This window comes from Erinaceus europaeus, chromosome 6, assembly GCF_950295315.1.
Source record: "Erinaceus europaeus chromosome 6, mEriEur2.1, whole genome shotgun sequence".
Taxonomy (NCBI): domain Eukaryota; kingdom Metazoa; phylum Chordata; class Mammalia; order Eulipotyphla; family Erinaceidae; genus Erinaceus; species Erinaceus europaeus.
In genome coordinates, this window is record NC_080167.1 from 22,818,339 (window position 1) to 22,845,807 (window position 27,469).

Consider the following 27,469-nt stretch of genomic DNA (forward strand, 5'->3'; position numbering starts at 1 on the left):
TTGATCTTACTAATTCTGTTTTCAGCCCCATTTATTCTATTCTCTCTCTCCTCTCCTGTAGTTCATCTATATTGTTACCTTGTTCTGATACTGTTTTAGTTTGTTTACTAGTTGTGTTGTTAGCTCGCCTATTTCAGTTTTCAGCTCTCCAATAAACTTGAGAGTTTTCCTCCAGAGTCTCATTTGTTGTTTCTGCATTTCTGATGACAACTCTTTCAAACTCTTTACTCATTCCTGTGACTATTTCCTTAACTAGTGTTTGGATCTTGATCTCATTATTTTGTGCTTAAACATTTGGGGGGCTTTTATGTGGACTCTTGTCCTGGTTCATTTCACCAATACTTCTTCTTGTTGGTTAACCATTTTATATAGTATATTATGAGGTCCCTCTCTCAGTACTTTTCAAATTACTGATCATTCTTGCCTGGATAGACTTGTGTCTAAATAAGCAACATAAAGAATTCACAGTTGTGGAAATTAACATTTGTTTCAATATAGGTCCAGGAGGGAGGCAGGTGATGGTACACCTGGTTAAGTGCCCACATTATAGTGCATAAAGACCCATTTTCAAGCTCTTGACCTTCACCTTCAGGAAGAAAGTTTCCTAAGTGGCAAAGTAGGGCTTCAAATCTCTCTCTCTCCTCCTCCTGTTTACCTCCCCTCTCAGTTTTCTCAGTGTCTATCAAATAACAAATTAACTTTAAAAAGAAATAGGTCCCAGGGATAGTTACATCAGAGAGAAAACATTAGCAACTAAAAAACAAAAAACAGAAGCAAGTATGTGTTATTCCTGTGAAATAGATAAGTCCACACTTGGGGCTGGGTAGTGGTGCACTTGGTTGAGTGCACATGTTATAATGTACAAGGATCCAGGTTCAAGCCCCTGGTTCCCACCTGCAGAGGGTAAAGCTTTGCAAGTGGTGAAACAGGGCTGCAAGAGTCTCTTTGCCCCACTTCCCCAGAGCCCTGCCCCACTAGGGAAAGAGAGAGGCAGGCTGGGAGTATGGATCGAACTGTTATTGCCTATGCTCAGCAGGGAAGGAGTTACAGTAGCCAGACCTTCCACCTTCTGCACCCCATAATGATCCTGGGTCCATACTCCCAGAAGGATAAAGAATAGGAAAACTATCAGGAGAGGGGATGGGATACAGAGTTCCGGTGGCGGGAACTGTGTGGAGTTGTCCTCATCTTATCCTGTGGTTTTTTGTCAGTGTTTCCTTTTTATAAGTAAAAATTTAAAAATACAAACTCTCTGAAAAAAATTTAAATCAATAGATAGTTCTAGGCTGGTTCTTTGATGTGTTAAATCTCATCACTAAGTACATTAACTTCTTGAGCTTAAGTCCTCCACCCTACCGTAACAACATGGACATTGCTGTTGATATAAATGTAGATGGAGATCATCCTTCTTTTCTCCCTTATTTTTAATAAGAATTTATTATATTGTAAAAATATCCTTAAATAATAATTACAGGATGACTTTTCAAGTATGCACTTAACTGTATTAAAAAAGTAACTTTTACATCCTTAAAAAAAAAAACTCTTCCCCTTTTTATGAGAGTGACAGTTGGTTATTTTCACAATGAACCAAGTATAACTGACAAAGAACAACGTGGTACTTTTTGTGATGAAATGTACATTTCTGGTAAGGTTTTAGACTACTTAATGATTTCTTTAAATATGTCTTTAAATAAAATAATTTATTCACAAAAAAATAAATCTCACATTATTATGACAGAGTCTGAAGGCTTAATCAAACACAGTTTGATGAAAGCAGGGCAGTGAAACACTAAGACCCAAGTGGCCTCAAAGGGACTTGGGGAACAAACAAAGGGAAGTAAGAGTTTCCAGGGAGCCTAGACCAGAGCTTCTGCAATGTCAATGAACACACAGGATGGAGAAGGGCTCTCCAAAGATATAGAAGTAGCAGGTCAGGGTGGGTTCAGGAGTCTACATGTTTGCACCAACTTGTCCACATTTATTGTCTGGTCAGTATTAGGGGGTGAGGGTGAGGATCAGTCTGTCCTGACTCAACTCCCCTGGGGTTCAGAGGAGGGAGGTCCTGGTATGTGCATGTGAATCATCTCAGAGCTTCACACAGGATTTATTTTTTAAAATGAATCTACGTGTATTGGTATGTGGAACAATGCTTCACTCATGTGCGATCTCATTACTCTCTGGGATGCTTTTCCAATCAGATAGAGAGACAGAGAGGGGAAGTGAGATCTGCTGTCAGAGGGCCTCTTCTGTGAACACTGGGTCACACCTAAAGCAGTGTAGGCACAATATCCAGTGAGCACCCGCTTCCAACTGGCGCAAGATTTCTCTAAGTACAATCTCAACAGATCGTGAGCAAGTGATGTCCACCTGGGCTTGAAAACACATCTGTTTGTTCTCATTCAAGACAAAACTGTGTTTCCTGTCATGCTTATTAAAACAAAATGGTTTCTGCTTAGCTGCTATCAATGTGTGTGAATGTCCCAAGATGGAATGTGGCCAAACCCAATGTATAGTCTCCTATACATCTTTACTGACGACTGTCTCTGAGCAATTATTATCACAGGAGGGAAGCTCTGATCCATCTGGAGCAATAAGAACATCCTCTGATGTTGTGACCCCAACAGGAGTTTGGGGCAATTAGCATATGAATGACATCACCTTGAGGCAGAGCAGACTGACAAAGGGAGATGTATATAAGCACAGACTTGCAGCAGCTCCCTCTCTTGACTGGATTACCTTCACCTTGGCACTCTCCATTTGGTGTGGCTCTGGACTGATCCTAGTCTTGTCACATGGTGATCTTGGGTAACTTAGTTTTTGGTCTTTTGGACTTCTGCAACTGACTCATGAGTTCAACAAAAGAATTGCTGGTCTGAGAGTGGGTTACCTTCCTTCTCTCTATTCCTAGGGGATGATTTCTTCTCAGAAACTCCAGAGCTCCTGCAGCAACACCCTGAGCCCTGGCTGATTTGCATACCCAGAAGCTCTCTCCAACAAGAGGATAAGAGAAGCCTGGGAGCAAACCTGCCAGCATTAGCCTCAGGGAGCAGAAGCAGGGATCCCACCATGGCCTGGACTCCTCTCTTCTTGGGCCTCCTGACTCACTTTACAGGTGCTTCCCCCAGGCTCACAGCCACCCCGACACAGGACTCTGGGACCAGCCTGGCCCTATCTCTCAGTTCAGCAGGATGATCACTTAGAGGCAGGGTACTCCTGACTCTGGTGGAGGCTGAAAGACTTCTACGGCTGAAGCTTCACTGTGATCACTGGTTTGAGAAAGGGGGTGGTGAGAATTTCACTTACTTAGACTGCATTCACCAAACAGGTCCATCAGCCACTGTCTAAAATTGAAGAAGGGGACCTTTTCAGTTGCAGGACCTAAGCTCAGATTTGATCTGAAAGTTGGCCCCTTTTGAGAATCTGTCCTTTTCTTTACTCACCTCTGCTTTTCTCCCTTACAGGCTCTGTGGTCTCCTATGAGTTGACTCAGCCACAGTCAATGCCTGTGAGCCTTGGACAGAGGGTCAGTTTGACCTGTGGGGGGAACAACATTGAAAGTAAAGGTGTTGAACGGTACCAGCAGAAAGAAGGCCAAGCCCCTGTGTGGGTGATGGAGAACAGCTACAGACCATCAGGGATCCCAGACAGGTTCTCAGGCTCCAAATCGGGGAGCATGGCCACCCTGACCATCACTGGAGCCCTGGCTAAGGACGAGGCTGACTATTACTGTGCAGTATGGGATAGTAGTGATAAAGAACACAGTGACACACTTGGATGGGGATGTGAGACACAAACCCCTTCTCTGTCTGGGTCACACTCTCCAGCAGGTCCAGGAGGACTACAGACACAGCAGTGAACAGGTCTGGCCCAGATCTGAGAGCCTAGCCACTCCGCCTCCCACCCCCCAATCCAAGCCCTGTGGATAAGCTCTGTATACATGTTACAAGATTTGATCTGGGGGTCAGAGGTGCACATTAGTTTGTACTATATGAGGCTGAGTATGAGCTGATCATAATAATACACATCTGGGAGTCGGGTGGTAGCATAGTGGGTTAAGCGCACATGGCGCAAAGTGCAAGGACTGGCCTAAGGATACCGGTTCAAGCCCCTGGCTCCCCACCTGTGGTGGGGGGAGTTGCTTCACAAACGGTGAAACATGTTTGCAGGCATCTTTCTTTCTCTCCCCCTCTCTGTCTTCCCCTCTTCTCTCCATTTCTCTCTGTCTTATCCAGCAACGACGACAATAAAACAAGGGCAACAAAAAGGAATAGATAAATATAAAAATACACATAAAGAAATAAACAAAATCTTTTTAAAAAATTGTATGTGCTCACTTCGGTAGTACATTTACTTAAAAAAAAAATCCACATCTATGTGGAAAGTTCTGAATTGCCTCCTCTTCAAATGTCAGGACTATTCCCAGAATTGCCAAAGTTTGGAGGCACTTGAAGCCACAGGCACTGTGGCTCCATGAATTTGGAGGGAAACAAGCTAACATATTGGACTCAGTCACTTCAGTGAGCTGCCTGTCAGGATAAACTCATGAGCACTGCTGGGAACTCCTGAGGGCTCAGTGCTGTGCCTTCATTCACTTGCAGTACACTGTCTGCAAAGAATTCCCTCCCCAAACTATGTCTCCTCTGGTGACTCAGGTTTGATGACAAACCAGTTCAGGATGACCTTTCAGGGTCTTTTAGTTGAGTCCCAGTTTATCCACATGATCAAACTGATTAGTCTTGCCTTTTTTCCAGAAATTACTCTAGAATTCTAGTATATAACATTTTTCATGTCAGGATGAGATTCGAAGGAACCCAATAAAATAAATGCCAAGATAGGAGAGTATGGGAGAGGAGAAGACAATACACTGAGAGTACTAATACTCTAATATTCATAGAGCACTAATGAGCTGATGTGGGAGGGAAATGTGTGGTGGAGGGGATGGCTGGTGGTGCATCTTGTTGAGTGCACAAGTCACAACGCACAAGGACCTGGGCTCAAGCCCCTCGTCCCCATCTGCATGAGGAAAACTTCATGAGTGTTGAAGCAGTGCTGCAGGTGTCTCTCTTCCTCTCTCCCTCTCTCTATGCCCTTCATCTATTTCTGGCTGTCTCTGTCAAATAAATAAAGATAATTTTTTAAAAAATTATAAAATAAAATTTTTAATAAAATTTTTTAATATTTTTATTTACTCTCTTTTGTTGCCCTTGTTGTTTTATTGCTGTAATTATTATTATTGTGGTTATTGCTGTCGTCGTTGTTGGATAGGACAGAGAGAAATGGAGAGAAGAGGGGAAGACAGAGAGGGGGAGAGAAAGACAGACACCTGCAGACCTGCTTCACCACCTGTGAAGCGACTCCCCTGCAGGTGGGGAGCCAGGGGTTCGAACCGGGATCCTTAAGCCGGTCCTTGTGCTTTGCGCCAACTGCGCTTTAACCTGCTGCGCTACCGCCTGATTCCCGATAAAATTAATTTAAGGAGAAAAGAAAATGGGTGATGGAGAAATTAACCTCCTGCACATTACAGAGACCATACCACAGAACATGAACTCAAGTGTTTGTGTGTGCAAGTACACACACATACATACACACATATGCACACACACATACATATACACATATACACACATATACACACACATACATATGCACATGCTCAAATAATGTTTAATCCCAACCAATAGAGAAAGTTCTTATCTTTTTTTTAAAATTAAAAAAAAATTTAATTATCTTTATTTATTCGATAGAGACAGCCAGAAATCAAGAGGGTGATGGAGAGGGAGAGAGATAGACACCTGCAGCACTACTTCACCACTCGCAGAGCTTTCTTCCTGCAGGTGGGGACCAGGGGCTCGAATCCAGGTCCTTGCGCATTGTAATACTTGCGCTCAACCAGGCGCGCCACCACCCAGCCCCAGTTCTTAATTATCATGAGAACTAGTCATGAGATATCTGCCTCATTTGGGGGGAAATTAGTTAAAATCAATGAATGGTATGTGCCTCATTACAGAAAAAAAAAATAGACTGGACAGACATCTATAAACATTCAGCTGGGGCTGGGCGGTGGTGCACCCAGTTAAGCACACATGGTACTAAGCGCAAGGACCCTAAAAAGGATCCCGATTCAGGCCCCCAGCTCTCAACCTGCAGCAGGGATGCTTCACAAGAGATGAAGCAGGCCTGCAGGTTTCTGTCTTTCTCTCCTCCTCCCTCTTTCCCCTTCTTCTCTCAATTTCTCTTTGTCCTGTCCAGTAAAGTGGGGAAAAACTGGCTGCCCAGTGCAGTGGATTCATAGATGCAGTGATAACCCTGGTGGAAAAAAGAAATTCATCCCATGTCACATAGTGAATCCACAATTATCTCAACGCACAGAGAAGTGGTCTAATGGAGCATGTACAGGGCATAAAGGATGGGTTAAATCACTTTATGAGGATGAAACTTAATACTTTCTGCTAGTAGAAGGGAATAAAACAATAGATTTTAAGTTGCTTAGAGTGATTAATTATGATTTTATTTATTTGTGTGTGTAGTTAGCTACAAGCACATGCATGATTTCATCACTCCTGGGTTTACTTTTTCAATAAAAAGGAGAGACAGAATGTAGGCATGAAAGAAAGAAGGATTGGGCAGTAGCACATTTGGTGGAGCGCACATATTACAATGTGCAAGGATCTGGGCTCAAGCCCACAGTATCACCTGCAGGGGGTAAGCTTCACTAGTGATGAGGCAGTTCGGCAGGTGTCTCTCTCTTTCTCTGTCTCCTTCTTTATCTCCCCTTCCTCTTTCAATTTCTCTCTGCCTTATTAAATAAATAAATAATGACTGAGGGAGAGCATAGCACCAGAGAAGAGAAATGCAATCAACAAGCAATTCTTACTCATTCCAATCACAAATAAGGAAAATAAAAATAGAGCAAGTAATTGACCTCAAAAACCTCAGTTTAGGGAGTCCAGCGGTAGCGCAGCGGGTTAAGCGCTAGTGGCGTGAAGCACAAGGACCGGCATAAGGATCCCAATTGGAGCTCCCGGCTCCCCACCTGCAGGGGAGTCTCTTCATAGGCGGTGAAGCAGGTCTGCAGGTGTCTGTCTTTCTCTCCCCCTCTCTGTCTTCCCTTCCTCTCTCCATTTCTCTCTGTCCTATCCAACAATGACATCAATAATAATAACTACAACAATAAAACAACAAAGGCAACAAAAGGGAATAAGTAAATATTAAGAAAAAAATGCCCCTTAAAAAAAAAACCTCAGTTTCTCACTGTTCTTTCATACTGAGATGCACATGACCACGTCCACCAGCCACTGACTCTCCCTGGCAAACACACTTCCTAAAGCAATGCATTTATCTAGTATATGCATTATTAGCATTCAAACCAGTAGCCTGACCAGGTGAACTACTCCCTAAGCCCATGAGACATTTTTTTTTCTTACAAGAACATGCACTTTTTAAAAAAGATTATTTGTGTATTTATTAGAAAGGTAGGAGGAGGGGGTCAAGTGGTAGCATAGCAGGTTAAGCGCACCTGGCACAAGGTACAAAGACCAGCCTAAAGATCCTGGTTCAAACTCCTGGCTCCCCACCTGCAGGGGAGTCGCTTCACAGGCGGTGATGCAGGTCTGCAGGTGTCTGTCTTTCCCCCTCTCTGTCTTCCCCTCCTCTCTCCATTTCTCTCTGTCCTATCCAACAATGAACAACATCAACAACAATAATAATAATAACCACAACAAGGGCAACAAAAGGGGGAAAATGGCCTTCAGGAGCAGTGGATTCATGGTGCAGGCACTGAGCCCCAGCAATAACCCTGGAATCCAAAAAGGAAGAAAGGAAGAAAGAAAGAAAGAAAGAAAGAAAGAAAGAAAGAAAGAAAGAAAGAAAGAGAAAGGAGAAGAGAGAGAAAGAACCAGATATCACTTTCGTACATGTGCTACCAGGGATCAAACTTGGGACTTCATGCTTGAGGGTCCAATGCTTTACCCACTGTGCCACCTCCCGGACCACCATGCACTTAGTAATTAGAGGCATGAAGGAACAGAAGCCCAATCCAGATTTTTATGGTTGTTATTCACATAATCATTATTTCCTGAATCTATGTTACTTTCTATTCTAATTCCCTACACTGTAAAAGTGACTTTTTAATCTTTCTTTTTAAAAAATATTTATTTATTATTTATTTCCTTTTGTTGCACTTGTTGTTTTATTGTAGTTATGATTGATGTTGTTGTTGAATAGGACAGAGAGAAATGGAGAGAGGAGGGGAAGACAGAGAGGAGAGACAGATAGACACCTGCAGACCTGCATTGCTGCCTGTGAAGTGACTCCCCTGCAGGTGGGGAGTCAGGGGCTCAAACCGGGATCCTTATGCCAGTCCTTGTGCTTTGCGCCACCTGTGCTTAACCTGCTGTGCTACCGCCCAACTCCCAAAAGTGACTTTTATAATTGTTAACGTAAGCTCTCAGAATTGCTGCACCAGCTATGACACTCATACTGAAGAGAAAAGGTGCGGTACTGTTTTCTTCTACATACCACCAAAATCACTTGAAAGGAATTCCAGTGGGGCTACATGTTCAATTCAGTATGCTAGAGTCCAGATGGCTTTCCTAACCTTTAAAGGAATAGAGTAGTAATAAACAAAACTCAAGTGGTGGGAAATACCTTCTGAGTCTGCTACACAGTCCCATCAAAGACTGAAGCTACTGACTACAAGGAATTATAATCTTGTTTGTGCCGTGTTCCAGGAGAGAATGTAGCCACTGCATCACTGGGAATCTTCGGTGGTGAATATCTCTGTCTCTGTGCAGTGACCACCAGGGAACGGCCCTGCTCCCCTATCTGCAGCAAGTAGAGCCTCCTCTGACTACCTTGTCTCTATAGCACTGTGATTATATGGATCCTGAAACTGGCCTGGCATCAAACATGTGAGTCACACACTAGCTCCATGTCACTCCTCTGTGCTAAGGCCCCACAACGTCCCAACTTACAGGTATATGGCCTGATGATTCATTCACCTCGAAATGATCATGTTCATGTATTCATGACTGGTGTGAGCTCATTGGGTTTGAGGAATTCAGAACCACACAGAAATAGTCATTCTTACTCTGAGACTAGTGCAATTTATCAGTAGGACCTGGCAGCTCTGCCTGAAATATTCTATTTGGCCAAAGGACACTCTGTGTCTGCAGCAACCAGGGGGCAGCAGAGGTTTTTCCAAAATCACCAGATAAAGGGGAGCCCTGAGCATCAGAGGATCTAACAGAGGATTAACACCATCCATACAAGACCTATAAAATGCTCTCACCTTTAAAACATTATCACTCACAATAGTGCTTAACAAACCCCTTCGAAGCCAGTCTTTGGTTGACTGTCATAAACATTTCATCTGATTTCAGGAACTCAATTCATACCTGGTTCCTCTCTGTCACCTTCCACAGCAGCCTCCCTCACAGTGAGAAGAGTCTCCTGTTCTGTGAGACAAGGTGCTCCCCACTCTCCTCACTAGCAGACACACAGAGCCTTTATTAGGAGTGCTCGAAGGGTCCCTGGTCCTGAGTGCACATGGGGAGACTGAGGCACAGCCCTGTTGCAGACGCTCACACCAAGGAGGAAACATACAGCATCTCAATGATTCCGTGGGAGATTGATTATTTTTGAGGTTATCTGGCTCTGCATGATCTGGGGTAGGAACTGTCCTTGTATAAGCCTGGTAGTGTCACATGAAATGTCCTGGGGTGTGCAAAACTGGAAGGAACAAGAAAGGACACATCTGAGAGAAACAAATGGCACCTTTCCAACTTTGAGATCAGCATACGTAGTACTGGGCTGAGTATGTTGTGCTGGGACCACTCCACCAATCTCAAGTCCCTGGGAACTAAGCCCTCCTCTGAGATCACAGAGCTCCTGCAGCAACACCCTGATTGGCTGATTTGCATACCCAGCAGCTGTCTCCAGCAAGGGGATAAGAGAAGCCTAGGAGCAAACCTGCCAGTATCAACCTCAGGGAGCAGAACAGGAATGCCACCATGACCTGGACTTCTCTATTCCTGGGCCTCCTGACTCACTTCATAGGTGCTGACCCTAGGCTCACGGCTACCCGAGCCCTCCTCCTTGACCAGGCAGAACTTTCCCCACAGGACATTGACTCTGCTCCCAGACCTCACCCGTCACACCTTTCATCCCTGCTCATGACATCTGTTCAAAACCCCCTCTCCAAGAGGCCTCCTCCAGCCTCTCACCATCTGTATACCTGCTGCCATTTCCTGTTTGATTTCAGTCATCAGCATAACAACCACCACTGCACAATCATTAAGTAATACTATCTTCTTAACTGACTGATGGCTATTTCTGTAATAACTTTAGGATTTCAGTAAAAAGCTCACATATGACGGAGTCATGAACAAATGTGAACCTAATTTTTTCTCTCAAAGTTAAATGGTCAGGGAGGTAGCACAATGGAGAAACCCTAAATTGTCAAGCATGAGGTCCCCAGTTCAATCCCCACCATCTCATGTGCCAGAATTATGCTCTGGTTCTCTCTCCAATAAATAAATTAGTTAATTAATTAAAAACATAATTCAGATCATTGTTTTCCAGATCTCACCAAATACATGTGGTCCCAAGTCCTCTAATATTGATTTCCCCACCTGCTGAAGATACTGCTGTGTTTTTGTTCTTTTTTATGTAAGATTTCAGAAGTGTGCTGTAGCTCTAAGGATCATACCCATCTAACAGAAAAGGCACTGCATGAACTTCCTGAGTTTACTTCCCTCAGATGAGGGAAAGTTCCCAGGGAAAGATTCTGCTGCAGATACTTATATTCAGGAACCATTTCAGTCCAACGCTTGACGTCTCGTCACCCAATCTGGTCCCCTACGCCTACACTGAACTTCTCTGTTCCAGACTCTTGGAAACAGAGTTGGCAGTCAGCTGAGGTAAAGAACAAACACCTCATCACAGACCCCTGCAAGCGTCAACCCGGCTTTGACCTAGCACGTTATGATTGGGCCCTCCTCAATCGCTATGGAACAGGCCATGGCCGGTGCGCCACTATGTTCCATCGCTGGGGAGCCAGAGACGACCCAAACTGCCCCTGCGGCTCCAGACAGACTATGACCCACATAGTCAACGACTGCCACCTCTCCAGATTCAAAGGAGGTCTCGAAACTTTACATCAGGCTCAACCTGACGCTGTTGACTGGCTACGGAAGAAGGGCAAACGCTAGAAGAAGAAGGAACCATTTCTGAAGCATAAGGTGAAGTTTGGCTATTATATGAATGTAGGAGAAATGACACAGGTGGAAAGTGGTGAAGTTTGTCTCCTGGTTGTTAAGATAGGTGTACCCATAGTTCCCCAGTCACAAGATGGACACTGACAGAGTGTTGTTCATCTTAACTACGTTGAGCTAGAATGTACAGAACCAACTGGGCTTAAAAATGCTCCTTGGATGAGTGCTACCCAATCTCAGTGATTGAAAATTTACCCTCTGCTGCCATGTCCTGCCATGTAGAGACCATCTCTGGATAGGTGTCAGGGCACAGAACCACAAAACTTATTACCCTGTACTAGTGATAGTAAAAGTCTGACTCTGATGACTTCTACCAACTCCAAATCCAAATCAACCTGCTTCTATTTCATGGGTAAAATGATACTCCCCTCCTGGTCTGAATCAGACAGAGCACACACTCAGGGAAGAGTATCTGCCCCGTGGAGCCAGTAGGGCCTGAGACATGGAATCACCAGATGAGCAGAAGGTTCTAACATCCATCTGGATATTTTTGCCCCTCCAGCAAATTGTGTGGAGCATCCCCGAGGAGGCAGCAGAGAGTTATCAGGCCTAACATCCTGGAGTTGAGCTGACTGTGGATGGTGGTCTAATACATCTGAATTAAAAGGTAAGGCTTTTTTCTGGAGTCGTATATTTGATACCGATGTACAAATTCTGTCCTCAATGACTCTTTTATCTGAGTCCTTTTCAAACTGCCTCTTTTTCTACATATGTTCACACACTTCAGGCCCCAAGATACTCTCTGTAGTTTAGATAAAACATGGTCACTGCGTTCAGTGTCCTCCCCAACATACAGACCCAAACACCTGCAATCACCAACTTTTGTCCCAGTATGTATCTATTTTTAAAATTTTTTATTAGCAATTTGATATGGACTTATAAAATTATATGTCAACAGATAGAATTCCATACTATTCCCACCACCAGTTCTGAATCCCAAATCCTTCCATCACAAATCACTGTGGTTCTCCCGAGATTACCAATATGGATTACTGTCATCTCTACAACTATCCGTCACATTGATACTCCACCTCATATCTGTGAGAATGGCCTTCATCAACAAAACAGGAGAGGGTATGTGTTGGAAAGAATGTGGAGAGAAAGGGACTCTATTCCACTGCTGCTGGGAATGCAAAGTGGTACAACAACTATGGAGAACAGTATGGAGAATCCTTTAAAAAAAATACAAATGGTAATGCCATATGATCCAGCCATTTCACTACCAGGCATATACCCAAAGACATACTAACACTGATTAGAAGGGATCTGTGCACCCCCATTTTCATAGTGGCTTTATTCACAATAGCAAAAACCTGGATACAACCCAAATGCCCTACAACCAATAACTGGATAAAAACCCTCTGCAACCCACAACGACCCTGGATCCATACTCCCAGAGAGACAGAGAATGGGAAGGCTATCAGGGGAGGGGGTGGGATGTGGAGATCGGGTTATGGGAATTGTGCGGAATTGTACCCCTCTCATTCTATGGTTTTGTTAATGTCTCCTTTCTTAAATAAATTTAAAAAAAGTTATGGACATATGCTCATCAGAGTCATATTCAGTTATATATAACTATGTCCTTTGGGATAAAGTGAATGGAATTGGACATGATTATGTTCAATGAAGCAAGTAAGGAGGTAAAGGACAATTACAGAATGTTTTCACTCATGTGTAGAATATAGAGTACTGAGTATACGGATGTGAAAAAAAAGAGTCAATCTATTTCTAAGACTGCAGGAGAACTGTAGTGGTTATCTGTGTGGGGGGATATGGAGACACAGGCCTTTGGAGACAGGAGTGGTAAAAAATAAATTAATAAGTAAATAAAATTTACTGTCATTTTTGTTAACTTGAGACATCAGAAGAGTTGGTGAAGTTCTAGTTTTCACAACCATGTTCAAGAGAAACATTCCTGTATAATTCAATTGTATTTATTTACTTATTTGGATAGAGACAGAGAGAAATTGAGAGAGGAGATGGAGATGGGGGGGGTGAGCCACTTGCAGCACTCCTTCACTGCTTGTCTCCCTACAGATGGAGACAAGGCTTAAACCTGGATCCCTTCACACTATAATGTGTGTACTCAAACAGCTGCACCACCACCTGGCCCACTGTGTTTCTTTTCCACATAACAACAAAGTTCCATAGAGGAAGGCCAGATGGTTCAGTCACACGGTCAATCAGAGAATCCAATATGACAGAGTAGAGAGACTTATCTATTCTTCCTTTATTTTTTTATAGTGTGACAGAGGTAGAGAGAGAGAGAGAGAGACAGAGAGAGAGAGAGAGAGAGAGAGAGAGAGAAAGACTACCACAGTAAAGTTTCTGTAAATACAGGGGTATAGTAGGGGGCAATGGTGACTGTCCTGAAGGCCCAGAGAGAGTTGACACACAGCTGTGAACAGGTCTGATCCAGCTTCCAGCTCTGAGATCCCAATATCTCTATCCCTCCAAACCCTTCTGCTGATAGTCTTAGCATTCAGGGTATAGAACTTGACATTGGGAGTCGGGCGGTAGCGCAGCGGGTTAAGCGCACGTGGCACGAAGCGCAAGGACTGGCGTAAGGATCTCGGTTCGAGCCCCGGCTCCCCACGTGCAGGGGAGTCACTTCACAGGCAGTGAAGCAGGTCTGCAGGTGTCTCTCTTTCTCTCCCCCTTTCTGTCTTCCCTCCTCTCTCCATTTCTCTCTGTCCTATCCAACAACAGCGACATCTATAACAACAACAATAATAACTACAGCAACAATAAAGAATAAGGGCAACAAAAGGGAAAATAAATTTAACAAAAAGAACTTGACATTGGGGGGGGTTAGTTTCTAGTTACCTCCTGCTGTGTGAGACTGCTTGTGAGTTGAGAATACCAAACTGTTATTTTCTGTTCAACTTAGTATGGTTAAAAAAGGGGAAGGAAGTAGATTTACATTCAACAAGAGGATAAAAGGGGACCTGACTTCCCTTACCCAGCAATGGTAAAGGTCATCTTGGAGTGCCTCCACCATGATCTGGGTCCCACTCTTGATTCCCCTTCTCACTCTCTGCACAGGTGCTGCCTTCACTCACCCCACAAAGGAACTAGGGAGGAGCATGACCCTAACCTTCAATTAAGCATCAGAGATATTTAGGTATGTGTCCTCTGGGAATGAGACCCTTACCCTCAGCTCATTTCTCCTCTGCTCTCTTGCAGGTTCTGTGACCTCTTCTGAGCTGACTCAGCCATCTGCAGTGTCTGTGGCCTTGGGACAGACAGCCAGGATCACCTGCCAGGAAGAGATCTTAAGAGAATATTATGCTGACTGGTACCAGCAGAAGGCAGGCCAGGCCCCTGTGCTGACCATATATGATAACAACAAGAGAAATACTGGAATATCTGACCAATTCGCTGTCACCTACACAGAGGAAAAGTCCATCCTGACCACCAGTGGTGTCCAGGCTGAGGATGAGGCTGACTATTACTGTGGACTCTTTGATGAGAGTTATAATGCTCACAGTGACACAGGCAGATGGGGATGTGAGGCATATACCCCTTCCCTTCCTTATTCAGTCACACTCACTTGCAGTCTCAGGAAGATAGTGGACAGAGCAGTGATCAGGCCTGGCCCAGATCCTTGATCAAGGCTCTCAAGCTCCTCTCCTCTCATGTCTGCAGGGAGACTGTATAGGAGCAGCTGACTTGAATTTAAGGTGGCAGATACAACAGCACTGTATGAACTTTGCTGATATATTTGCTGGGTGAGAAGGCTGACTGGCGAGAGAGAGAGAGAGAGAGAGAGAGAGAGAGAGAGAGAGATCAGTGGAGGTATGAGAAGCCCAAGGAAACAGACAGGAGTTTGAGGCTCTCAGCACTCAGCTGAATAGAATCATGTCTCTGTGTGGAAGCACTTCTTTTTTTTTTTTTTTATTTATTATTATTATTTTTTTAATTTAAGAAAGGATTAATTAACAAAACCATAGGGTAGGAGGGGTACAACTCCACACAATTCCCACCGCCCAATCTCCATATCCCACCCCCTCCCCAAGACCTCTAGGCCAGTAGAAGATACTTCCTTTAGAAAGTGAATAAATATTTTGTAGCATGGCACCATGGATTACAATGTGTAAACCATTCACATTTAAGTCTTTAATTCTGAAACTCAGAAAGTTACAGGGATCTCCTATGAAGTCACTTCTACGGGTTCCTGTTGGGGACCTCCATATTTGTTGATGCCTGATTTCTTGTTGTTGTAGACCCCTGAATTGTAATTCCTGTTACTGATTCCTACTTTGGTGATTTCTCTGCTGAACTATTTTCCTAATTAGTAAGAAGCTATGTATAGAAGAAAAGGAATGCTGACCACCAGCAGTCTCTCATGCTCCCCTTCTGGCTACAAATTCATATTCTTTGATGGGTGTATGGTAGATATCTTGAGGTAGTTAGCAGATTGGGTCAACAAAACTCAAGGAAAAGGCCTAAAGCTGCATGCTGTGACAAAATTTGCCACCCCTCAGACCGTGAAATGTTTCATGTGGACATAATGAATACATACTGAATAACTAGACCGTTACAGGATGGTTAATACCATTAACTCTCATACATTCTATCACTCTTACAAAGATACTTTTGCTGTATCTCATTCCATGCTTTGATATCATGTAGATCTTTGATAATAAATCCTTTATTCAAGTTCTGGTTGGGATCATACAAACCTGCCAGTATCAGTCTTAGGGAACAGGACCAGGGGACACCATCATAGCCTGGACCCTCTCCTCCTAGGCTTCCTGGCTCACTGTACAGGTGGTACACACAGGCTCATAGATATCAGTCCTGGGGACATCAACTTTCCCCAATAAAGTATCCCATGTATTTGTACAAAAACTATTTTTAAAACATATTTCACATCAAGAAAGTGTCTAGAATCTCAATGGTGCTCATTGTGATGAGAGCAGGACAGTGAAACACTAAGATACTAAGGGCCCTAGAAGGACTTGACGAACTTATAAGAGGGAGTGAGAATTTACAGGGAAGCTTAGACCAGAGCTTCTGAAAACTCAATGAGCACACAGGATGGAGAAGTGGTCTCTAAAGGTACAGCAAGTCATTCATGGTGGACCCAGAATTCTCCATATCTGCACACATTCATCCACATGTATCTTTTGTTCAGGTTTGAGGAGAAAGTCTGCCCTGACTGAAGTACTTTGTGTTTTTGAGGAGTGAGATCATGGGAACTATTTGTTAGTTTAAAAAAAGTGTATCACCACAGAGCTTAGCACAAGATCCTTTTTCTCCTTTCTTTCTTTCTTTCTTTCTTCCCTCCTTTCTTTCTTTCTCTCTTTTTAAATATTTTATTTATTAAATAATTTACTTCCCTTTGTTGCCCTTGTTGTTTTGTTTTTGTAGCATAAGCCTAAATGATATAACAAAATAGGAAGGGACAAGTAGGGGAGTAGTAAAAGCCAGTGTGGTGTGAAGGGAAGGATTGGTGTGTAAAGGAACATTCCCTGCTTGGGTGGGGAAAGGGGCGAGGGTACATAATGAGGGGGAGGCGGGAGGCATGACCCACCAAACAGAGGGGCTATTTGGCATTGTATAGTCCTCAAGGCAACAGTCTGTAAAGTCTATGAATTACTCAGGATCAGTCTATGAAAAACCAGCAGCGTGAAGGGAAATAAGCTGCTTCAAAATTGTGTAAAATGTATATAGGGTATGTCAGAAAGTCCGATACAAGTCTCAGTCCGAAGTAGATGGCTAGGGGAAGAATTGGCAGGGGATGCAACGCTGCATGAGGGAGGTCAGCCGCTGGAATGTTGCTTTTCTGTAGATAGCCAGCTGGAACTGCCAACACGTGACAAGCAGGTCAAAAGCAGGAACAGTAACCAGGCATGAAGAAAGTTCTGTCCTTGGAGTCTGTGTATCAGGTTCTTCAGATTGCATTGAGTGATATCTAGGGTTTCGGGGGGTGTGCCACGGTAGTCGTGCCATCTAGTGGGTGACGTCAGGGTGCAAGGACCCAGGTTTGAGCCCCCAGTCCCCACCTGCAGAGGGAAAGCTTTGCAACTGGTGAGGCAGTGCTCCAGGTGTCTCTCTGTCTCTTTCTCTCTCTATCACCCCCTTTCTTGATTTCTGTCTCTATCCAATAAATAAAGATTTAAGAAAAAAAGGAAAAAAATAAAAGATAGACACCTGCAGACCTGCTTCACCATTTGTGAAATGATTCCCCTGCAGGTGGGGAGCCAGGGGCTTGAACCAGGATCCTTATGCTGGTCCTTGCGATTTGCGCCACCTGCGCTTAACCTGCTGTGCTACTGCCAAACTCCCTAGAATTTTTTTTTTAAACCAAATTAGATCATAGGATGGTTACTACTTGACCATCTCTAAGTGCACTGTGTGAATGAGGCTGAGTTTATCTGTAGTGCATTCTATTCTGTTAGTGGCCAATTGATTACCCACAGTGATCCCGGTTCGAGTCCCAGCTCCCCACCTGCAGGGGGGTCACTTCACAAGCGGTGAAGCAGGTCTGCAGGTATCTTTCTCTCTCCCTCTCTATCTTCCTCTTCTCTCTCAGTTTCTCTCTGTCCTGTCCAATAACAATGATAGCAATGATAACAATCACAACAACGATAAACAACAAGGGCAAGAAAAGGGAAAAAATAGCCTCCAGGAGCAGTGGATTCCTGGTGCAGGCACCGAGCCCCAGCAATAACCCTGGAGGCAAAAAAAAAAATTAAAATTAAAAAAAATCAAAAAAAGAAAAGTGTGTGTATGTGTGTGTGTTTAGCAATTATCTCTGATGTCTAAATTCTTCTTACCTATGGATATTATCATTTCTACATATTTTTACCTGACTGTTTATTAAGTCCTATGTGGAATTTTTCTATAACAAAAGATTTAACTGTTATGGGGTTCAAATTTGAAACTATTGCTTTTACTAATGGTGTTTCTTGCTGGGAAATTGTACCAATGCAGTCACATCTGCCATGTTGTCCCCTCAGGCTACTGCTAGTTCCCGAGAGTTGGGACATTCTCGGAGTGCCTGTTCAGCCATGTTGTGCCCTCAGGGCATTGTCTATATCCCCTGCGATATTTGGAGTGCTTTGGTTACTCCTCCCCCCTCCCATTCTCACGAGAGTTATTATCCTATCCTGGAGTGTTATGGTTACTCCTCCCCCTTCCCATTCTTGGGAAAGCTGCTCCTATAAAAGCCTTTCTTCTTCCGCACCTCGCTCTCTTGCCAGCGCTTCACTCCGGTGTTCAGACGCAGGAAAGGTTACTGTGTGAGGCGGCCATTTTCGCTACCTCCACGTGGCCCAACATGCTTCTCTAGCACCCAACTCTGAGGTGCCAGCGCAAATAAAGATTTGTGTTTCCTCTTCGCTCCAGACCCCCCCCCCCTCTTCTCCGCGGCCCGCGCACAACAACAGTTTCTGATGACTTCAAAAAACAAAACTTGCCGTATATCCTGATGATTATCACTTATGCAGTTTTCCTAGACACATGTGACCATTTATTCCAATTAGACTGTCCTCTCACACACAGCACAATCACTGTCCCCACAATTGCTGCTACAAGTACTTCTCAGGACCCCCATATGTATTTTCATTACTAGGTCAATGATAAGGGTCTCTCTAGTCAAAGGGCAGGGCCAGAACACAGAAGCCTGTGTGGCTGTGCAGGATGCTTGGCAAACATCACTCACCACCAGGGAGTGCTGCATAGCTAATAACACTCTTCTGTCTGATGTTCGTTGTTACTGTCTGACTTCTTCAAAGAGTTTTCTGTTCAGCAGCAGCAGCCAAACACCCAATAAGCATGAAAGAAGGAAGTCAATTTGCATTGCACCAGAGCATAAGAGAGGCCTTGGGGTCTCTGCAACCCTGCAACCGCTGTTATCTCAGAGGCATTTCCAACATGGCGTGGACCCCACTATGGCTCCCTCTCCTCATTCTCTGCACAGGTGCTGCTACAGCCACGGGTGTATCCCCCCAAAGAAACCAGGGAGCAGTCTGATGATGAATTTCATCTCAGCATAGGGGATATTTCATGGATATGTTCTCTGGGACTGAGATCTTCATCTTCACACTCACCTGTCCTCTCTTTCAGGTTCTGTGGCCTCTTCTAAAGTGACTCAACCATCTATAATGTCTGTGACCTTGGGGCAGACAGCCAGGATCACCTGCCAAGGAGAACCCTTAAAGACTAAATATGGTAGCTGGTACCAGCAAAAGTCAGGCCAGGCCCCTGTAACAGTCATCTATGGTAAAAACAACAGGTCCTCAGAAATGCCGGACCGATTCTCTGCCACTGCTCCAGACGACAAGTCCATTCTGACCATTAGTGGAGCTCAGCTTGAGGATGAGGCTGACTATTACTGTGCAGTGTGGGACGAAACTGATAAGGCTCACAGTGACACAAGCAGATGGGGAAGTGAGACCTAAACCCCTTTTCCATCTGTGTCACACTTTTCTGCAGGTCCAGGACAACTAAGGATACAACAGTGAGCTGGTGTGGCCTAGCTCCCAGATCTAAAGGTCTAGGCTCCCTTCCTTCCAGCCCTGTAGGAAAGCTCTGAGCAGGGACAGATTGGGTGGATTTAGGGTGGCAGAATAAAGATGTCCTGGTATATAATATGCTAGAAAAAGTGGGCCTGGTGAAATTATAAAAATACATACATATATATATATATACATATATATATATATACACACATATATATGTATATATATATATTTTTTTTTTACCAGAGCACTGCTCAGCTCTGGCTTATGGGGGTGTGGGGGATTGAACCTGGAACTTGAGAACCTCAGGCATGAAAGTCTCTTTGCATAACCATTATGCTATACCCCCACCCAATAAAAACACATGTGCGGAAGCATGAGAAGCCCAAAGACTCAGGCAGGGAATAAAGACTCTTTAGCTAAGAACAGTCATTATGTCTCTGTGTGGAGGGACTTCTACAAAACGAATACTTCTACACCAGCACAGGGAAGAATCATGGAAACAGCAAACATTTCATAGAAGATCACCAGATATACACTGAATGAATCATTTCCAGTTCACCCCTTGATAAAGAAGAAATGAAAATTGCAATTTTTCATCCATTTCTCTTTAGTAATAGCCTCACCAACTAGCCAACACATAGAATACCTGTCCAGAGGAGCTTATTAATAAGTCTGCTCGCAAGCCTCTATTCTTATGACTTTTCTCTCTCTTCTCCTGACAGAAGATCGATCCAAGATCCCCTCTCAGGCCTCCTCTAGCCTCTCACCCTGAGTACCCACTATCACTATTTATCTAACTTCAAGTAAATATCACCACCTATCATACACAATCATTTCCCTAAAGTCATTCTTTCAATTGATTGATTGAAGTCAATTCCATAGGAATAATTCAGTATTTTTTTCATGTAAAACTCACATATGGCATAGGGAGTCATGAACAGACACCAGCAGAATTTTTCTCCAAAACTAAGTCCAGTCTGATGTCTGTTCTATAGACAAAAGTTCATTAACTTCACGAGATCAAATCTTATTTATATGCTATTTCTGCTACAGTGACTTTGTTGTTTTCTTGTTGATGAAAGAATTCCAGAGGAGAAAACAAAGAACCCTAATGAGAAGGGGGGAGGGGCTAAGTCTCTGCTGTAGAACAACATGATACTTTGCTGGAGGGTGAAATGTCCTGGTTACTGTCTTGTGGAAATGTGCCCTTGTAACAACAGTCCTATAAAGCAAACTTCCCTCAATAAAGTGATACTAGAGTTGGGGAGAAAGGGACTCAGAAAACCTTCAGCTGCAACAATAATAGTCAGCTTAAGGGGGAGGGACTGCATGAGCCTGGTCTATTTTGTACTTTACAAGAGCAAAAGTTCCCAATAAAAAAAAAGGGGGCCAGCTGATTCTTTTTTCATCCAAGGGACACTTCTGGGCCCCACAGTTAAAACTGGTATTTAAGTTAATGTAAAGCATGGCCCAGGAGGCTGTACAGTATTACTCCCTGATGCAAGCATGCGGTCCTGAGTTCCTTCTCTGGAATCACACATTCCAGAGTAGTTCTTTTGTTCTTTCTCTTTCTTCTATTTACACTTATTAAAGAACAAATACATGAATAAATATGTTAAATTAAATAAAAATAAATAATAGACGCAGGTAGACGGTAGTAGTGATTGTCTTGCAACCACCAAGACATGTATGTCCACTTTGCTGCCCAACCCACAACATGAAAGGGGACTATGTGTGGGCAGCAGATTTCGTAATATGGAAACTACAAAAACAACTTGAATGTGAAGAAATATCCATTGAGTGAGTGAGTGCTCTCCTTCTCTGGTTTTGCATCAGTAACCATTATGGTTATATGCCGGCATATCCTAAACATGTGACCCAGTGCCAGTACACACCCAGTGCCAGAACCACACAGCTGACCATCCAGTACCCAGTGGCAGTAAAACTGACTCGCTTGTGTTATGCCAACTCTACCTCTAAATGACCCTGCTCATATTTCTATTCATCTTTGTTTGTGTGCTTATTTATTATAGGTAAAAGGAGAGAGAGAGAGAGAGAGAGAGAGAATGAGAGAGAAAGAGAAAGGAAGAGAGAGAAAAAAACCACAGTACCAAGCTCCCTTGAGCCATTTCACCACCCCCCTTGGTCATATTTTATGGGTTATCTGATACCTCACCCCTGGTCTTGAGCAAGTCAGGGAACACTTAGAGAACAAAAATCCCTTACCTGAAACTAGCAGAATGTGGATCATAGACTCATCACCATAGCAGTGGGTTCCAATCTCCACCTAGACAGAGGATGTCCCTTCCCCTCCTTCAGCCAGTGTAGATCCGTCAACAAGGAACAAACTACTTGAGTGGAAATGGGCCTTAAGGTGTCAGGGTTTAGTAACCAATTTCCAAGTGCAAGGAAAAAACGAAAGTTTTTTTTGTTGTTGTTTGTTTTCTGGCATAAAATCCCTGATACTGATGTACAACTCTGCCTCCATGACACTCTGGTCTGAATCCTACAGAAACACCTATTTCTGACACAAGCTTAGGCACTTCAAGCCCCTACACACTCCAGTTCTCCTAAAACATGGTCTCTGTGCTCACCCATCCACTCTGTGATTAAAGGATTTCTTCTCCTCTACGTTGATACTCTGTGTCCACCACCTCACATCTGAAGAGAAGGCATTCTTTTTATAAATAAAGATTAAAAAAAAATAAGATGTCGGGAGTCAGGCTGTAGCTCAGCGGGTTAAGCGCAGGTGACGCAAAGCACAAGGACTGGCATAAGGATCCCGGTTCGAACCCCGGCTCCCCACCTGCAGGGGAGTCGCTTCACAGGCGGTGAAGCAGGTCTGCAGGTGTCTATCTTTCTCTCCTCCTCTCTGTCTTCCCCTCCTCTCTCCATTTCTCTCTGTCCTATCCAACAACAACAACAACAATAATAACTACAACAATAAAACAACAAGGGCAACAAAAGGGAATAAATAAATTAATTAATTAATTAAAAAAGTAAGATGTCCACATGGCCAAAAAAAATATATGGAAAGATGTTCAAAGTCATTTATTATCAAAGAAATGCAAACAAAGACAATGAGATACAAAAAAAAAAAGTATCATCCCAGCACATGCTCTTCTAACTCTGTCAGAGATCTTTGAGATATTTCCTAATTCCCTGGAACATCTGGAAACTTCATCTTCCTTAACTCACATGAGGACACCAAGGCACAGCCTCCATGATATGCTCAGAAGCTACATGGTTTGAACCATCTACCACCTCAGTGTCCTTTAAAAATACCATTAGAATTGATGGGATCTAAATAAAATTCAAGATCTGTTTCACAGCACTGTAATCCAAATGTGTGTCATCTGAAGACCAGGTTCAGAAAATAGAGACAGGTGTACCTATGAAGTCTCTGTGGCTGGTTCAGCACAGAAATAAATAAATAGGACCCAGGCAAGGAAAGAGGCTGTAGGGACTAGCAAGAGAGAAAGGATCCTCTGGACAGCAGGTGGGGCTTAAAAAGAACACACTCTTTTCTGTTCCACTGTACACAGCCACCATCGGTGTTGGTGATCTTGAGAGAAAAAGCCAGAATAACCTGCAATGGAAACAATATAGGAAGTAAATATGTTCACTGGTTCCAGTGGAAAGCAAGCCAAGTCCCTGTGCTAATCCTACACAACCACACCAGGCCGGAAGTTATCCTTGACCAGTTCTCTGGCTCCAACTCAGGGAACACAGTCACCCTGACCATCAGTGGGGCCCAGGTCGAGGACGAAGCTGATTATTACTGTGGGGCAGGTGATAGCAGTGGCGACATCTGGAAGTACTCACTGTGACACTCACAGGTGGGGAAGTTGACCAAAATGCTCTATCCCTAAACCAGGCCAATGCTCTAGTCTGTCTCCAAAAAGTATAAAGGAACCACCCTCTCTGGCCTGAACTTACTCTCACTGTCCTCTGAGCAGCTGTAGTTCATGCCTGAGGGTCAGATGTCCTCTCTGGCCTTTTTGGTGGGTACACTTGAGAAAATTCTTTGTGCTCTTCAGATTCTTCTTTCATTCTGTAAAAAGGTGAACTGGGATCTTTTTGAGTTCTAAGATTTTTTTTTTTCAGCAACCACAGATCTAAGGACTTCTTTATTTGTGTCCTGGGCCAGCTGCTGCCCCTCTGGGCCCAGCTTCTTGATTTAATTAACTCAGGAGAACTGATAAAATCAAAAGATTGTAAGGACAGTGACCCCTGGCTCATGAGGTCATTTTTGTCATCTGGGTATCATTGCCTTTGTTAAGACCATTAGAACAGCACCTGATTGGGAGGAGAGGGAGACAGGCTACAGCATCTAGAATCTAGAATTGCTTCAGCTCCCCTGCTCCTCTCTTTACTGACATCTGAGAATTCTTACCAAACGTTTTCAAAGCATTCACACCATTCTTTGACATAGATTGAATGGGGACAAACATAATGATCAGATGGCTACATTTTAAAAAATGTCCTCTATAATATTTTCAGTGTTTCCTTCTTTCCTTCTTCTCCATGAACTATTTCCATTCCACAGCCCTTATTGAATTTGATCTGCTAAAATATTTGTGCTTGTTATATGTGTATTAAGTTATTGTTTTTATTTATTTATTTATTCTGCCTCCAGGGTTATTGCTGGGGCTCTGTGCCTGCATCATGAATCCGCTGCTCCTGGAGGCCTTTTTCCCCCCTTTTGTTGCCCTTGTTGTGGTAGCCTTGTTGTGGTTATTATTGTTATTGTTGATGTCGTTCATTGTTGGATAAGACAGAGAGAAATGGAGAGAGGAGGGGAAGACAGAGAGGGGGAGAGAAAGACAGACACCTGCAGACCTGCTTCACCGCCCGTGAAGCGACTCCCCTGCAGGTGGGGAGCTGGGGGCTCAAACCTGGATCCTTCCGCCTGTCCTTGTGCTTTGCACCACGTGCGCTTAACCCACTGCATTACCACCTGACCCCCTGAGTTATTGTTTTTTGTTCTTCACTAGGGCTTCATCACTCAGGGCTAACGTTTTTATTTTTATTTATTTATATTTTTTTCATTGCTACCAGGGTTACTGCTGGAACTTAGTGCTGACACTACTAGTTCACTGCTCCCAGCAGCCATATTTTCCTTTTTTTTTCTTTCTTTCTATTATATTTTATAGGATAGAGGGGAAATTGAGAGAAGAGAGGGAGGGAGAAAAGGAGGGAGAAAGATAGGCACATGCAGACCTGCTTCACCAATGCCCAATCCCTGATTTCAACTGTTATTTTCCCCATTGCTGTCACAGTTGATAGTAGCAAAACTGAACAAAATTACATAAGGGTATCAAAGTTTTTATACACGAGTATTAAGTTGTGTTGGTTTATGGAGTTAGTGAACAATATAATGCTTTGCTAAAATGCTACAGGGTCCCCATTCAGTTCTGTTCTGAATTTCACTTTTATATGAATATTAGGGAAACCCTAGTTTCATAAACTGGAGTCTCTGTTAACAGCATCACCAACATAATATGCCTCCCTAATTTTATGACAAAATCATTAATCATGGAAAATCAAAAATTATCCTTAATAATCTATCAGCTGATGACTCCATTTCATACTGTTTTCATATCGATGAAGCAAAGCCCTAGAAATCTCCCAATTCTAGATGAATTTGCATAGCAGTTTGATGCTACCCATTCTGGAATGAAAGGCTATTACCCCATCTGCTGGAAGAGGTGCTGCAGACAGCCTTGCTGAGTCAGTCCCCTAGATGAGGAGTATCACCTTGTCTTGTGCCATGCTCCTGCCCTGCGTGGCTGGCCTCCAAAGCCAGATCACTGAGATGGCTTGGCAGTCTGACCTTTCAGCCCACCTAGTATGTAAACAGATCTATGTGTATTTCTGTACATACATATACACATTTGTATATGTGATATTTGTGAGCTTGGAAGGATGATCTGAATAGCCGAGGTTCCGTGTGGTCATTAAGAATGAGTCAGTATATTCACTGAGTCCTTTCTCTGCCCATCCATGCTTTTTTATTAAAGATTTAATATTGATTTACAAGATTATAAGACACTCGAGGTTGATTTTTTTTTTCATTGCCACCAGGGTTACTGTTGAAACACCACTAATCCACTGCTACCAACAGCCATTTCCCCCCCCCCTTTCCATTTTATCTGATAGGATAGAGAGAAATTTAGAGACAGGAGGGGGAGGAAGAGAGGTAGAGAGAAAGATAGGCACCTGCAGATCTGCTTCACCACCACTAGTGAGCGTGGTCACCCCTGCAGGTGGTGAATGGAGACTCAAACCTGGGTTCTTACACACAGTAGGTAATAAGTTTATTTAATCAGGTGTACCACCATGTACTGCTTGCCATGGGCTGACTTTTTCAGATAGAAAGACAGAAAGACAGATAGAGGAAGGGAGAGACAGATTGAGAAACACCACAGCACCAAAACTCCTTCCAGTGAAATGAGGGCTGGGTTCAAACACATAACACACACATAACAAAGCAGGAACAGAATTCTGTGTCCCTATGCCCTCCATTGGAAACTGCAGTTGTTCTCCCAACGTCACTAATATGGGTTGACTTTATGTCTATCACTATCTATGTCTATTTATTTCTTGCCCATTTTTCCCCCCTGCAGTCCTGCCTTCAGTTCCTTTTTAGACCACACTGCCCACCATGGACTCACCATCATGGGAGCTCACCTCTCCCAGGTTTCAACTAATGACTTTCAAAAGAACCCAGTAGAGAGGCGGGGCTACAAAGCAGCAGCTACTGTGTTTCTCTCCTCTCCTCTCCTCTCCTCTCCTCTCCTCTCCTCTCCTCTCCTCTCCTCTCCTCTCCTCTCCTCTCCTCTCCTCTCATCTCCTCTCCCAGGTCAAGTAGGAATACCAAAGGAGACCACCTGGGACCAACAAGACAGGACTAGAACAACTTCAGGAACCCACCAAATCACCAGTGAGTGCAAACATGTGTGGTTTATGTACAGGGAGGAGCCTAGGAAGAGAGTAAGTGGCTGATAACAGTCCAGCAGTTTACCAGTTGAGACACCACCTCCAGTCTGTTTCACCAACAAAAAGACAGCTGAACAGAGGAGAGGACTCCCCTAAGACTCACCAACTGCAACTATGAGCAGCAGGGGAGAGGAACTGTGCTGAAACCAGGGGACAGAGAACTAAACAGGAAACTCAGGAGAAGATCTATAACTCAGTGGCCTAGCAGTGGGACTGTAAGAGTGTCTTTGCATAACCACTGGATTATCTCTGCTCCACCCTGCTTTCTCTCTTCCTCAGGAGTCAGTGATTAAGCTAAGAAGCCTACTTATAGTTTAAAAGCCCTCAGGCTCCCATAGCCTAAAGGAAAGAAAAAGAACAAAAAAGACTTTTAAGTCACTGTGCTCCAACTCAGGGATTAAAATAATATTAAACAACAGTCAATTTTCACAACTATAAACGCTTTAATTACCTTACTTACACACAAGTCAATCGAGGCAAAATTAATCAGTAATTTGAAAATTACTGATAGAGGTAACTCATAAAACAGTATATAGAATAGTTAAACCAACAAGAAATATTGGAGAAATGAACTAGGACAAGAGTTCAGCTAAAAGACCCCCAAAGGTTGAATCACAAAATAATGATGTCAACATCTAAACACTAGTTAAGGAAATAATCACAGAAGTGAGTAAAGAATTTGAAAGTATTGTCATCAGAAATGCAGAAACAACAAATGAG

At 43.5% G+C, this 27,469-nt stretch overlaps 2 protein-coding genes and 3 gene segments (V, D, J or C); all 5 read left to right on the forward strand.

Annotated features, from left to right (window-relative positions):
- The window catches only part of LOC103118610 (immunoglobulin lambda variable 8-61-like), a 583,882-nt gene that overhangs the window by 523,557 nt on the left and 32,856 nt on the right, over window positions 1-27,469 (forward strand).
- LOC103118591 (immunoglobulin lambda-1 light chain-like) overlaps window positions 1-27,469 on the forward strand; it is a 397,547-nt gene that overhangs the window by 332,123 nt on the left and 37,955 nt on the right.
- The window catches only part of LOC103118563 (immunoglobulin lambda-1 light chain-like), a 350,334-nt gene that overhangs the window by 274,639 nt on the left and 48,226 nt on the right, over window positions 1-27,469 (forward strand). Inside the window, exons 1-2 of one of the 7 annotated variants that reach the window (XM_060193312.1) lie at window positions 19,132-19,203; window positions 19,350-19,652. The exons of the other annotated variants lie outside the window; for them this stretch is intronic. Of the exons in view, the coding sequence (XP_060049295.1) occupies window positions 19,158-19,203; window positions 19,350-19,652 (349 nt within the window). The 5' untranslated portion in view covers window positions 19,132-19,157. Of the gene's footprint in view, window positions 1-19,131; window positions 19,204-19,349; window positions 19,653-27,469 lie in introns of those variants that run through there. 7 annotated transcript variants of the gene reach the window in all.
- The window catches only part of LOC132539107 (Ig lambda chain C region-like), a 304,786-nt gene that overhangs the window by 234,244 nt on the left and 43,073 nt on the right, over window positions 1-27,469 (forward strand).
- The window catches only part of LOC132539042 (immunoglobulin lambda-1 light chain-like), a 33,190-nt gene continuing 27,320 nt past the window's right edge, over window positions 21,600-27,469 (forward strand). The window contains exons 1-3 of the mRNA XM_060192653.1: window positions 21,600-21,686; window positions 23,293-23,548; window positions 23,731-23,755. Coding sequence (XP_060048636.1) covers window positions 21,600-21,686; window positions 23,293-23,548; window positions 23,731-23,755 — 368 coding nt within the window. The remainder of the gene's footprint in view (window positions 21,687-23,292; window positions 23,549-23,730; window positions 23,756-27,469) is intronic.